Source organism: Penaeus chinensis, chromosome 40 (genome assembly GCF_019202785.1).
Source record: "Penaeus chinensis breed Huanghai No. 1 chromosome 40, ASM1920278v2, whole genome shotgun sequence".
In the NCBI taxonomy this organism is placed as follows: Eukaryota; Metazoa; Arthropoda; class Malacostraca; order Decapoda; family Penaeidae; genus Penaeus; species Penaeus chinensis.
In genome coordinates, this window is record NC_061858.1 from 464,964 (window position 1) to 479,963 (window position 15,000).

A 15,000-nucleotide genomic window follows, 5' to 3' on the forward strand; every position below is an offset into this window, starting at 1 on the left:
TTAGTTGTTCCATCAGATATGCGGACTGCTGCAAGTTGATCTTTGTAGACTGATTGGATTAGCCTCATATCTTTGTGCAGTATTGTGAACACTCAAGTGTCCCTGGGACCTTCAGTAGGGCGATGAATACTGATTTCCTCATTTATTTAGGTAACTTGTCTGTTTCATTCAGGAAGTTCCAGATGAGATCAATACCTTTCTCTCCTAACGCCCTGAGCATTTTGATGTATAAGTCGTCAGGACCTGCAGATTTCATTTGCTGTAGGGAACAGCGCACTTCTGGTTTCAGAAGTGGTGACCCAGATGTGGCAGTTTCCAGGACTAGATCTTTTGGTGGCTCTTGTTCATCGTCAAAAAGTTCTCGAACATACTCTTCCCAACAAGCACTGACATCCTCGGTTCCGTAGAGAATGCAGCCGTCTGCTGCCTTGATGCAATTTTAGGAGGAAAAGAATCGTTGATCAGTGATCTCTCTTATCCTTTAGAACATATCTTTGGGATTATAACTGAGATTCTCTACTTCATCACATGTCTCCTGCAGCCACTTTCCTTTGTCTTCCTTACATTCTTCCTTTTTGTAAAGAATATTTACTGGTTCATATTGCACGGTTTCCTGTTTTGAAATTTGCTGTTTTCGAGCAGGTCTTTGAGCTGTGGGTGGAGCCAGCTTTATGAGGGCTTCTTCTTTTCTACTGCTGGGATTGTCTTAGAAGCTGTTACTTGGATATTCTCAACAAATGCACCAAAAACGATGGCCAATGTCTTTGTTAGAAGCCTCTGGTAGGTTTCAAAAATGTTTAAATTTTTCTCGCACCTCTTGATTGGTCTGTAACATACTGAGTTCAAATTGGGGCCAACTTCGCCTTCTTCAACTTTTTGAGCGACGATTTAGATTTCATTATCACTGGATTATCATCTGAATTTGCGTCTGCACCCGGATATGCTGAGGAGTTGTGGATTGCGTTTCGGATGAATGTATATATATATATATATATATATATATATATATATATATATACATACACACACACGTTGTGTGTGCGTGTGTGTGTGTATTCTTATATGTGTATATATATGTGTGTGTATATATATACATACATATGTGTATATATATATTATATATATACATATATGTATATATATATATGTATATATATATATATATATATATATATATATATATATATATATATATATATATATATATGGATGCATGTGTGTGTGTGTGTGTGTGTTTATATATATATATATATATATATATATATATATATATATGTGTGTGTGTGTGTGTGTGTGTGTGTGTGTGTGTGTGTGTGTGTGTGTGTGTGTGTGTGTGTGTGTGTGTGTGTTTATGTATATGTATATATATAATATATATATGCGATATGTGTTTATGTATATGTATACACACACACACACACACATACACACAGACACACACACACACACACACACACACACACACACACACACATATATATATATATATATATATATATATATATACATATATACAAACACACACACACATAAACTTGTAAGATAAAACAACATATAAAATATGAATGATATTAAGTGCCCCTTTTAGCTAAGCTAATGGAGTTCCCTTGCTAAGCCTTTCGCGCGGCCACCGGGAGCCTAGGCCTCGCAAAAGGGCAAATCAGCCTGCACACCGTCTGATGGGGAGACACATTACAAAAATGAATAACAAAGGGATTCATTCATACACTCAGAATTAATGAAAATCATCAGAACCATCCACAATCACTATCACGAGGAGGAATATTGGAAGGAGCACCGTAATATAACCCCCTGGCAAGTGCTTCTGAGGAATCACGTTGTGTTTGTACAGAGCGTAGTTTGAGCTAATATTGGAATACCGTGGTGCCTCTGAACGCATTAGCAGGGGCAGCCCTCAATCCCTTCAGGCGGTACAGAACGCTGCCCTCGAATGGCTAACGGGGATGAGATGTCTGGTCTGCAGCACAAAGCTGCAAGCCCCAAGCTTTAATCAATAAGCTGCACACACTGGCCAACCGGGTGCGAGGTAGGAATGGACATCCAGAGATACAGACATGAATATTACAGATGTACGCAGCGCTACTGTGCGAAAACACAGATTATAACCTAAGGTATCATCGGCCTCGTTTTACTATAGGACTATATGAAAAATGGGGACATTGTAATAACTTTGGGCAAGGAAGTCACAGTTTACATCAATCGCTGGGTTTCTTGCTAATAGGAACAGTGGACACTGACGTATGACATCCTATGTTTTAACAACTGCCAAACGGGACGGGGAAGTTCAATGAATACCAATAAGGATTGACAGATCATACACCCACGGAAACAGATAACATATGTCCCTAACATGGAAATGAAATGCACGAGGCGGCTAGATCACTGTATCTGATCTAGAAATTGCTTGTGGACATTACTAAATAGTTCGATTTTTAAAAAAATATAATTAACCTTTCTACAAATTGATGTTAGAAATCATTACAATCTGGCTATGCGACCAACTCACTCGAAACATCAAACGAAGTTAAAGGCAAAATCAACAGAATATTTTTCGAAAGTTAAAAATCGTCAGTTTACAGAATAAGAAGGTTAGGTAATGCACGAGTTACAAATGAAGTATGACAGTCTGAAATCAACAAACATTTGGATATATTGTAAAACATCACATAGGGTTAATGGTTAGAATCGGAATAAATGTGCTAGACATCAAAGGTCATATAGCACCAAAGAGAGGTGTAACAGTGAAAAGGCTAAAGAGGGGGGTTAGTTGATGACGAAATGTGTTACGCGTCGGAAGTCATAGATCAGTTCAGGAAGGTCCTGATTAACAAAGTAAGAGTCACATACATTTCCATATGTAAATGCGTATGATATGTACATGAGCGCCAATTTTATGCCAATTTTATATGTCTAGAATTTATTCAGCTCGTTTATATTGTGACCAGAAAATCACTTCTCCAGTTTCTTGGAAGCAAATATGATCAGCTAAAGTAAAAGCATATTATTCCTTTCTCGACGATTATCTCCCTCATTGAGCATTTTGTGATTTTAAACTATCATGAAGATAAGGAAACAAGTGTGCTGATGATTCTCCATATGCAGTGGGTACATGGCGGGTTTCGAAAATGATGGTTCATCTTTTATTAAACCAGTTTGATATGTAGTGTTATTTTTGAAAATAGTGTTCATTTTGTGACATGTGTAAAAAAGTACGAATAAGCTCGAATATCTCCACAGTGCAAAATACGTATTTGACGCGTCTTGATTAGGTCTTCATCAAAAATGCAAGCATTTCTGACGGAGGTGTAATCGAAACGCGTCAAATACATTTCTTGCGTCGTGAAGATATTAGCTCTCATTGATTTATTTTTCGACATATTTTTTTTGTTACTTTCATCCAAGTAATGAGTCCTCATCTTAAAAATTGGCTCTCCTGACATATGTACGAAATCCATACATACTAAAACTGTTCAAATTAACCATTACATATATCGGCATCTTGAATATAAACTGAAGATATGGAGGGAATAATATCTTTCGATATTGTTCATTTGAAAAGATGTTCATTTATGCCATACCCCCTAATTAGTGTCCTAAACAGACATACTGACAGGCCACTAGAAGGCTATTGAAATACAACACAATTCAGGTTTGACATTCAGTTTACCTCGGTGTTAGACGTACGGCGGGATGTGGCGTCATAGGTAAGCTTAACCCATGTGAAAGTCTTTAAAAATAATAGGTAAGTAAATGATACCACTCTGTATAAGATTAGTTGACCCATTTATTTACCCGAAGAAAACAAAATAACAGTCATTATGTGGCGTGTCTGAGGCTATTACTTCTAGTAGCCAGCCGCTAAATACATGTCACCTTAACAATATTACAAGTACTGAGGGTTACGTCAGAGCGGACGTACGCTTCAATATTTCTTAACAATGCTTGATGAATAACAGGCCATTCTTTTCGAAACGTACCTGATGCTAAAAAGGCTTACAGGAGTTTGTTAATAGTTGGGGTTATATGATGAAAGTTAACTAAATGAGTCTAAAAATGACTTTTTAGTTAGAATATAAATCTGCAACTTTTATTTTCTTCTTTTGTTCTTCCTCTCTCCGTCCGCTTTTCACTGACACTGGCAGAAGTGGATCAAGACCTACAGGTTAAAGACCAAATATGTATCTGTTTACAATATGATAAATGTATATATGTATTTATGTATATAAGTATATATATATAAATATATATAAATATATATACATTTATGTCTATATAAATATATATATATATATATATATATATATATATATATATATATATATATATATATATATATAAATATATATACATATATGTATATACAATTTATATGATATATATGTTCATATGCATTTATATATATATATATATATATATATACATATATACACACACACATATATATATTTATATATACACATATACATATGTATATATATTATATGTATATATATACACACATTTTATACACACACACACACACAAACACACACACACACATATACATACATATATATACTTATGTATATATATATATATATATATATATATATATATTATATATATATGTAGATATATATACCTGTCTATGTTTATGTGCTTCCATGTATTCATGTACAATCCACGGACAGAGGAACCGATAAAACCCTCCCTCGGGCGCGCCTGAGGAGCCGCGCACCCAGCCGCGGGCCCCGCGCGAGGAGGGCCCTCTACAGGAAGCGGCGGCCCGGCATCCACTGCGAAATCCGCACCAGAGGGGTGGAGCTTCTGGCCGCCTCGTCCGAACTCCTGGCCGCGTTGAGATCAAACTGTCCGGGTTTGACGCCGCACAGCTGGTGTACCTTCTCCACGGTCACAGGGGTGTCTGCAACAGAGATATGTGGGTGTTGAAGGTATACGTATACACACACACACACACACACACACACACACACACACACATACACACACACACACACACGCATTTCCTTCCTTCCAGCTGCATTTCCCAACCCGAAGCAGCGCCTCTGTCACCACGGAGCACGGCGCTTACCCATCTGGAACCAGGAGTCGTCGCCGTTCTCGGCCCTGAAGGAGGTGACTGCCTGGCGCAGGGCGGTGACCACGGCGTACGAAAGGCACAGCGGCGGCTCCCCGGTGGCTGCGGAGAGGGCGTGGCGTAAGGAAGGGCTTTTATATGAACTAATGAGCATAAACAATTACATACTTGATATGAAACAGGAAGCTGATTGATAAGAAATGGAATAAAAAATCAGATACAGAGCAAACCCAACGATGGCCACACCAACATCGGCTAACTTAACTAAATCGAATTAAACGAAATCTAGCTAAATTGACTAGATCTACTTGGTTAACCAAGTTGAACTAGATTAACGAACCCAATCTATGCAAATTGATTTAATTTAAGTAAACTAATGAACGAAATGAATCAAATTTAACCATATAAACCAAATAAATTCAAGCTACCCAAATAGATGTAATAAAATCAATCAAATCTAATGAAATTAACGCTAAACTTAAAAAAAAAAAAAAAAACTTATATAAAATCGCCCAATTCCATCACAACTGATTAAATCTCAGCCCAGCCTCCCTACCTTTGGCGCCGAGCACACCGTGAGGATTCTTGGCGTTCGGGAGCAGCGTCACCCTGAAGTCAACGGGGATGTCAAGGGCCGTCGGGGGCTTGTACTCCTGCAAGGGGGGCAGACGAAGGGATTCCACATCAGGTACGATAAATTCAAATACGTCATGACCTCTAGAATATACAATATACTCCAGGGCTGTGTTCCACCTGTTTTTCATCCCAAATTAATATGTATTCCCGTCTATCTGGCATAATTTTTAAAATATAATACACACACAGCTACATTTAATATGCATAATTCATGTATTCTGCATCCTTTTCTTTTCTATGTGACGCAGCGACCACTCTGTGCCCACTCCAGCATCAATAAAACCAAGCTCCAGGGACTATGCCCAGTCACCCGAAGAAGCTCTCACCCAAGTGCCGTTGGAGAGCTTCTGGCCCGTGCTGGGGTCGAACTTGACTAGCTCGGAGGTGAAGAACCCGATGCCCATGATGAAGGAGCCCTCCACCTGCCCCACGTCCACGTAGGGGCTCATGCTGCGGCCGCAGTCCTCGATCAGGTCCACGCGACGGATCTGCTCGGGAGGCAGGCAGGCCGAAGCGTGGGAGTGAGTGGGAATATGTGTGTATATATTTCTGTATAGCTTGGTATCTATATTCACTAAGAAGTGCATAAACACCGACAGACACAGACAGACAGAACACACACAACACACATACACACACACTCACACCCACACACACACACACACACACACGCACAAACACACGCACAAACACACACACACACACACACACACACATACACACACACACACACACACACACACATACACATACACAAAGCTGCACAACTTCATATAATGCTATTACTCTACAATCTTTACTGAAAGGAATCCACAATTAACATTACCACATCGCGCTCGTGCAGTAAGCAGACTGACTTTCCTTTCGGGCCTGTCCTGTGAAAGGACAGGCAGGAATTGGCAAGGTGGAGACCGTTACCCCGAGTGGATAACGGTCTCCACCATCAAAAAAAGAAAATGAAAAAAGGAAAACCTAAAGAAAAGGATTTCCAACCAGCGATCCACACGCACAAGAGAGCATCCTACCATATAGACTCCCGTGAGGACGTCCACCTCCACCTCCAAACAGCAGCCGCCCCAGATATCGTAGCGTTCAGGATGCTCCTTCCCCGCGGTCCTGCATACAAAGGGGGAATTTAACGTGTTGGGAAGGATGCTAGGACGTGAGGGTTTGCCTCAATATGGAAATATTCTCATTTGTGCTCTTCTGAGAGGTAGGGAGATAGGGAGGGAGAGAGAAAGAGATATGTAGATAAGGAAAGGGTTACGGGAGGAAGGTGGTGAAGGGGGAGAGGGAGAGAGAAGGAAGGAAGAGAGGGAGGAGCGGGAGAATAGGAGAGAGAGAGAGAGAGGAAGAAAGAAGAGAAGGGGAAGAGAAGGAAAGGAGGGAGGAACGAAGAGCGGGAAGAGCAAGGAGAGAGAAGCGGAGGGTGGAGAATGAGGGGCAAGAGGAAAAGTGGGAAGAGGAGATAGAGAGAGAGGGGGAAGAGAAGAGAGAGAGGAGAAAGAGAAGAGAGAAAGAGAGAGACCCGTCCTGGCCGCGTTTCCCTCACCAGTATCTCTCGCACAGGTCGACGTCCTCCTGGTGGCACTTCTTGACCAGCTCCAGCCACGAGGGACTCTTGCCCGTCTCCTTCTCCATCTTCTCCTTGACCACGTCCATCCTCTCCCTTAGGGCGGCGCTCGCCTTCCTCACGCCCTGCGACGCGAGGGACACGACTTCAGACATAGCCCTTCGTTTAGTCATTATTTTTATTCATTTATCAATTTCATTACTCGAAAAAAGTTGAGAGACTGACAGGCTAATGATGACGATTGACAGGGAACAGGTTGATGATGACAGTCGTTTGGCACACAGTCATTTTAAAATTATTTGACAGACTGACAGGTTAGTGATGATAATATTTTGGTAATTGATAGGTTGGTGATGATGATCTTTTTTTTTCAATTACAACGTCATCCGGTGATATTGCATTCAGCCAGTAATCACTTTCGTCGCAAACAAATATTTGCTTCAAAAGAAAGATGGAACACAGGAGAATCTTCTGGCTACAGAAGGTGCTAGGAAAAGGGAAGAAAAAGTCACATCCTAATGGAGCGCGGGGGAACGAGGGGGGGGGGGGCTCTGATTAGCAAACAAAGCAGGTCAATTTTCTCCCTTTTTGCCGAAGAAGGGGAGGCAATTGCCGACAGAAGAGAAAAACATTGCGGGCTGCAGGCCTATATCTATTTTTGTTGTTGGGGGAGGAGGGATTACAGGTCTCTGTTTATATGTTAAATTTGGGGGAGCGCAAACCTTTATTTCTTTATCATTATTTCCCCATTTCTAGGGGTGCACGTCTACATCTTTATAGGAGAGAGGGGGGGGGGGGCACTTGACGCGCCCTCGCACTCACGTGGGCGCACAGGTCCGTGCCGAAGGAGCCGCCCGTCACGAAGGAGTTGGCGCCCACCATCGTGTCCGAGGCCTTGACGACCACCTGCTCCAGGGGCACGCCAAGGGTATACGCCACCACCTGGGCCACCTGAGGAAGGGCAGGCATTAAACTACGAGAAATGGTAAGAGGGCATTCAACAGTGTCCGGTGTTAAGCCATTCAGTAATCACCGGCTATTCAGTACGAACTGCAATCAAGCCATTCAGTAATCAACGGTAATTAACCCTTCGGTAATAACAGGTACTCCGTCGTAAAAGCCTTTTGGGCTTTTATTTTCAGACGTGTAATTCGTTTCGTTACCTTGGTATTGATCCCTTGACCCATCTCGATGCCGCCGTGGGACACCGCCACGGTGCCGTCGAACTCGTAGATGGCCACTTGCATGCCGTACCGGAACATGGAGGGGTAGTCGAAGGCGTACCACAGGGGCAGCACGCTCAGGCCGCGCTTCTTCCAGCGGTTGCTCTGTACAGGACAGCAAGTTATATAATTGTGTATACACACACAGACAGAAACATATATATATGTGTGTGTGTGTATGTATATGTATATGTACGTATATGTATATGTATAAGTATAAGTACACACACACACACACACACACACACACACACACACACAAACACTCACACATATAACCACACATATATAGCATACAGTCCAGTAGTTCCAGAAACGATTCCTGCGCTCACCTTGTTGAAGTCGGCGACGGCGGCCATGCGGACGTGCACCTCGCCCTCCTGCAGCAGCATCGGCAGGATGTCTTCCTTGACGACGTTCCTCTCGTGGGGCGGGGCCAGGAGGCGCGGCACCTGCGGGGGGACCATGTTGGCCATGCGCACGTGGTGCGGGTCCTTCTTCAGGTAGCTGGCCACGTGCTCCATCACGTTTTCGATGGATGCGATAGCCTCCACGTGGCCTGCGGGGGGGGGGGGGGGGGAGGTCAGCGGGCGCGTTGGACTGTGTAATTTTATATGCGCACACACACACACACACACACACACACACACACACACGCACACGCACACGCACACGCACACGCACATGCACACACACACACACACACACACACACACACACACACGCACACTCACATGCACACACACACACACACACACACACACACACACACACACACACACACACACACACACACACGCACGCACACACACACGCACGCACAATGTGCATTGCGTGTATATATATATATATACACATACACACATACATACATACACATATATTCATTCTAAGGAAGGTAAACTACATCGAAAACCGCAGCGTTTTCGCCGGAGGCGCCCAGCCCCGCAGGGCCTGCCGGGGCGCGGCGGCCGCGGCCTTACCCGGCGTCCTGCACCACGTGTTGGCGGCAGTGTCCGTGGAGGCAATCTTGGGTGTGACCGTTAGGTTGGGGATGTAGTAGGCGCTCTGGACGGCGCCGCCCAGGAACATCACGGAGGGCTCGTTGGCCGCGTGGCCCGCGTCCGTCGTCAGATCCATCTTCAGCGCCGTAATTTTGCCGGAGTCGTCGAACCCGACCTGGAATCAGCGCAGGTAACAGATACCATAATAAGTTGCACAAAATGCGCACAACAAAATGTGAGCATCGAAACGAAGCCACAAGAACAAAGATGGACATTTCGGATCCTTCGAGGATTCCGTCGTCAGGTCACTTCATCCTGTGACTATGTATACTACAAACTGAATAGTAAAGCGGCAGAAAGTCAGCTGTACAACTGTTTTTTGAATGTGAATATCCGCTATCATTCTATGAAAACTATGAAAAAAAAAAAAAAACACAATGACTGCAAAAATACAGATGACATCCACGCACTTCATACTGGGCGAAATAGGGTTCTCTCCATCCAGAGTAGGTCATGTTGGAGTTGAGGTCGGCCACCACGCGCACCGGCTGCCGCAGCTTCCACGCGGCCACCGCCGCCGCCGTAGAAACCACGTGCTGGCGGCTGATCTTGGAGCCGTAGCCGCCGCCGATGCGTTTCACTGACACATTGATGCTGAAACGAAAGAATTCGGAGCGCGCTTCAGCCCGGTAATTCTCCACTATTAATTTGGCAGTGCATCACAGAAGTGCCATGAATGGCCCTATCAAACCCTGTTCAAAGAAATGGTCTTTTGGAAACGTACTTGTTTGCCGGAATGTCCAGCACATACGCGGCGGTGGCCTGGGTTTCGCTAGGCCACTGCGACGTGCAGAAAACGTCGCAGCCGTCCTCCGTCGGGATGACCCGGGCGGCGTGAGCCTCCATGTTCAGGTGGTACTGTGTGCCCATACTCAGCTCGCCCTTCAGCGTGTGAGTCGCCTCCGCCAGAGCCCCTGGGGTGTACAGTGCACAGGTCAGGAGGACACTTAATGGCGTCAGAACATAAATGGAGATGGAGAGATCGCGGATCAAAAGAAGGGTAAGGTTTTAGGAGAAATTCTAGAGAGATGGCATATATCACGAAAAGATTAAACTCTATCACCAGACTCATTGCGGCCCATATTCATCCCGACCTACCGTCAGCATTGCCAAAGGTCATAGTCCCCTCCTTCCCCGTAAACATATCGGTGGCAACGTTGACCCTGTTCTGCTTGATGGCCTCCTTGATCGTGAGAACAGGTTTCTGGACGTCCTCATACTGCACCGTCACCATCTTGGCGGCGCGCACAGCCGTGTCGCGGTCTCGGGCCACCACCAGGCCCACGGGCTGGCCGGCGTACTTGGTGCGCTCTTCTGCGAACACCTGTCGGGAGAGAGTTTAGGTGGGGTTCGCATCATGCAGAGGGGTTGGCCAGACTCATCCATCACCATTAAAATCAGCGATTCATTTGATTTCCTCGAAATTAAATTTAATTGGTGTAAAACAACGAAACCGCTTTATCGCATTATGACATCCGGTGATTCCACAAAACGCCTTTATTCGCTAACTGCTGCTAGAATGGACAAAAAATGTACTAACCGGGTCTGGAAAACGTCCCATAGTACCAACAAAGCTGTTTTTGCCTGGAATGTCCTCCTTCTTCACGAAGGACACCACCCCAGGGAGTTTCTGAGGGAAAACGTAGACAAAGAAATGCTTCAAATCGAATGAAATTATTCATACAATAAGATTATTCGAAAATATATTTTACACGAATTTACACGGTCAGTCCAAAGCGGATGAACTTTAATCCAAGCGCGACGTCCAGCCATAATTTACCATTGCTTCAGTCGTGTCAATGGAACTTATTCGCGCATTGGCCTCTGTTGCCTGAACGAAGGCGCCGTGCAGCTCGTTGTGCAGAGCGGGAACGTCGTCCAGGTACACGGCCTCTCCTGCAACAAGGGAGGGGGGCAATTACAAAGCATTTGAAAATTATACTCCTCCGTCTTGCTGTTTGTGTTTTACTGTGGTAAAGAAAATGCCGTCCAGATCTTTGGCATAATATGGATGCATAATACATTGTTGGTCCGGGTCTTATAGGAAAGTATGGTCAGGTTAGAAAACTAATCTTGGATACTTGAGTCATCTACACTCCTCACAAAATAAATAAAATTCAATTTCCCTGCATTAATCTATTAACGGAGTAGATAAATCTACTAAGTCATTCCGTTTCTTCCCTTTTACAAGGAATGCCTTGTATAAATGAGTTTTATCAACGAGCCATCTGTTAAAAGACGAGAGGAAAAAAGCGAAGGAAAATCAAGCCAATGAGACCCCTGTGTTAAATCCCCAAGGACTGACATAAATACAGACAACGTGACCCGTTTACTCAGACAGGTTTACTCAACGGTATTACCCAGACAAGCTTACGCAGACATGTTTACTCTGGTATGTTTCCTCACCTGAAATCTGCGCCGCGGACTCAAGCTTGGGCACAGGCTCGCCGATGGGCCAGGACTCCTTGTTCATGTCGAAGGTCTGTTTGCCGGAGGAAAGCGGACGCTCGATGTTGGGTCCTGCGCTGCGAATGCTCGCCGGGGCGCGGTCGCCAAGGAATCCTACGATCGCCTGGAAAGGAGCAAGACATTGTACCGAAGTCGTGTTCCAGGATTCCGAGAAATCCCTTCTCAAGGAATAGCGTAGACTCTCAGGGAGCATGCTCATAAATCTACGGGATATGTCGCCCAGCAGAGACGCCCGCACCCTATTCCCATCTTGGAGAATGACCATTGGCCGGGAGGACCATGTTTGATTCGCATGTTCGCTTTTTTTCGTAGAAATAGAATCCCCTTTTGTGTACATTGTAATTATTAAGCGAAAAATACTTTATCACCATATTTAACGAATCTAAAAAACAATATAAGGTTAAAGTGAAATACTATAAATGTACATCACTGCTAACATATAAAGTATTGGTCTGACTTTGTTGACTCTTTTTATTTTATATTTGATGTCTGTTTCATGTTGCCGTTTCCTGTTGCAATAAAAACTTTTAAAACACTATGCATTTTCTAGCACCAATCAATATTATTATCACCCTTTAAGACTGTCTTAACGGCATCAAAAGAAGAAATGGCCCTGCTTGGGAGAAAAAACTAAGGCATCCAAGACCCGGCCCTAAGAACCCCACCTTGAAGAGCAGGCCCTGGGCCAGCGAGGTCCTGTAGGCAGGCGACGCGTCCTGCGGGTGGCTATCTGGCTTGACCTCCTGCTCAATGAGCTTGGCAGCCTCCAGCACCGTCTCCGAGTCCGTGAGGCGGCGCCCCGTCAGGAACTCCTCCGTCTGCGAGGCGTGGATCTGCGGGTTCAGGGAAGTGCGTTACGGCACGTGCTTTTGAGGGTTATGGATCAATGTCTTTGATGGGCATGGGAGCGGTAGGTCTCAGAGGAGAGTTGAAGAAATTAGCCAAATTTGCAAATTCTATAATTGCTTTGTGTGATGTTTACATTTACACGCGCGCGCGCACACATACGCAACTTAAATGTTTTTTTTATTTTCTTATTTATCCCAGAGGAGTGATGTTTACTCTAATTTAGGAGATAGAATAACTATCCAAGGGGTTACATGCGAAATCATGAAATTTAGCCATGAAATCTTTAAAACTAATCAAACGTTACGTGGCATATACTAGCACTGCCTTCGGAGTTGTAAATAATTTATAGATGTAAAAAAGATTCAACAAACTTACGAACTGAGGGTTGATTCCGCCGTACAGAATGGTGGGCTTATTCAGGACCTTGAACCCGTCGTCCGGGTCCACCTCCATCTTGAAGCAGGCGTTCACGTAGGCGTGGGCGTTGACTGCTCGCGGAGTGATCTTGAACGTGCGAACCTGAGGGAGGGGCGCGTGGAGAGGGCTTAGGAGGCTAAGAATGCATCTTCAATATAGCTTAATTAATGGAAAACCATTAGAAGCCTAATAATCACATGCGTATATCGTTTATGTAATGCAAAGAGCATTCGAAGGCTAATATCACAAGTACATTATATCCTATGCAATGATTGTTCGACTCTGAATTCAACATGCATATCGAGAAGCCGGCAAAGAGCGGCCGCTTGGCTGCGGCGGATTTCCGCCGCTCGCGACGCCCTTAGTACCTTGGTGTTGGCGCTGGCGGGCGGGAGGCTGACGGAGAGGATGACGCTCCTGGACATGTCCGTCTGGAGGAACCGCTCGAGGTCCATGTGCGAGGTGGAGCCGTCGTGGGCGTGGCCAAGGGTCAGTTCGGCGCCAGCCATCAGCATGGTCAGGAAAATGTCGGACTGGAAGCTTGTGTGGGCGTGCTTCATCATCAGATTTCCGGCCCAACAGCCTGCCTGTGGGGCGGGGAACAAGCAAGGGCTTGACTGACTGAATTAGATACACTCACACACGCGAACATACACATGACAAGACAAACATACTTAAGCATATACGTGCATATACATACATGCAATACATATACACACGCAACATTACAGTACACAAATAAACACGTAAACAAGCACGCAGCAGCACACCAAACAAAGTCACCCAAGAGTGCCTTACGTTTCTGACGCCGACGTTGGCGACGACCTTCCAGTGGTCGGCGAGGGCCCTGAGGTGGTGGAAGTCGGGGTCGCTGGCCGCCATGTGCTCGAAGATCTCGATGGCGCGCGTCAGGGACACGTTGGCGCCCAGCTCTAGCGGCGAGCCCACCCGCGTGCTGTACAGCTCCCTGATGCCGGACGTGCTGACATAGGCCGCGTAGGGCCCGTCGTTCTTGAAGACGCCTGTGGGAGTTAAGGGAGGTGAGGGGGGCTGCACGCAGTAGGGGGGTGGGGGCGACGGATAGTCAAGTATGAGCGCTGCGTTACTGGTCAAGCAGTGGGCTTTGTTTTGAATGAATCACAATGCTTGGGCAGAATATGCAGCACACACACACACCTATAAGTGTTTGTACATTCAAACTCCTATAAAATAATAATTCCCTCCGTATATATCAACCGTGTGTCTCATAAAAGATACGAATAAAACAGACTGCGAAATTAATATAATGTGATATTATGATTCTTGGAATATGAATGCTTATCCCTGCTCTAAAGGTAATTACACAGTATCTGATGCTAATGTAATATCCTCTCTTTTCACCGCTTATTGCAATCTCTAAACATAGCTTTCCAGTGCCATCCATTTGTTCAGAATAACCTTCGCTAAATGGTAACAAGAAAATCATTTTATTTCTGCATTTACACGACGAATCAATTTAAAAGTTTTATCCTTCTAAATATATGCCTGTGAAATAAGGGGTAAGATCATTTTAATTAATCAGCAAATCAATATTTGATTAATGTTTATGATGCACATCAGATAAAGATACAAGTCTGGTTTGTGAAGGAGTTATGACGTGAATCACAATCAAGTCGGAAGATGAATCGCTTT

General features: G+C 44.6%; 1 protein-coding gene across 1 annotated transcript in view; it reads right to left on the reverse strand.

Annotated features, from left to right (window-relative positions):
- Window positions 1-4,068: 4,068 nt before the first annotated feature.
- Window positions 4,069-15,000, reverse strand: part of LOC125047242 (probable aldehyde oxidase 2) — a 20,291-nt gene continuing 9,359 nt past the window's right edge. Inside the window, exons 7-27 of the mRNA XM_047645456.1 lie at window positions 14,128-14,351; window positions 13,698-13,916; window positions 13,288-13,431; window positions 12,729-12,896; window positions 12,001-12,166; window positions 11,375-11,490; window positions 11,135-11,224; window positions 10,693-10,918; window positions 10,319-10,508; window positions 10,005-10,188; window positions 9,514-9,709; window positions 8,863-9,089; window positions 8,471-8,635; window positions 8,130-8,258; window positions 7,287-7,432; window positions 6,760-6,850; window positions 6,061-6,222; window positions 5,655-5,751; window positions 5,093-5,200; window positions 4,643-4,924; window positions 4,069-4,177 (exon numbers count right to left, since the gene is read on the reverse strand). Coding sequence (XP_047501412.1) covers window positions 4,770-4,924; window positions 5,093-5,200; window positions 5,655-5,751; window positions 6,061-6,222; window positions 6,760-6,850; window positions 7,287-7,432; window positions 8,130-8,258; window positions 8,471-8,635; window positions 8,863-9,089; window positions 9,514-9,709; window positions 10,005-10,188; window positions 10,319-10,508; window positions 10,693-10,918; window positions 11,135-11,224; window positions 11,375-11,490; window positions 12,001-12,166; window positions 12,729-12,896; window positions 13,288-13,431; window positions 13,698-13,916; window positions 14,128-14,351 — 3,203 coding nt within the window. The 3' untranslated portion in view covers window positions 4,069-4,177; window positions 4,643-4,769. The remainder of the gene's footprint in view (window positions 4,178-4,642; window positions 4,925-5,092; window positions 5,201-5,654; window positions 5,752-6,060; window positions 6,223-6,759; window positions 6,851-7,286; window positions 7,433-8,129; window positions 8,259-8,470; window positions 8,636-8,862; window positions 9,090-9,513; window positions 9,710-10,004; window positions 10,189-10,318; window positions 10,509-10,692; window positions 10,919-11,134; window positions 11,225-11,374; window positions 11,491-12,000; window positions 12,167-12,728; window positions 12,897-13,287; window positions 13,432-13,697; window positions 13,917-14,127; window positions 14,352-15,000) is intronic.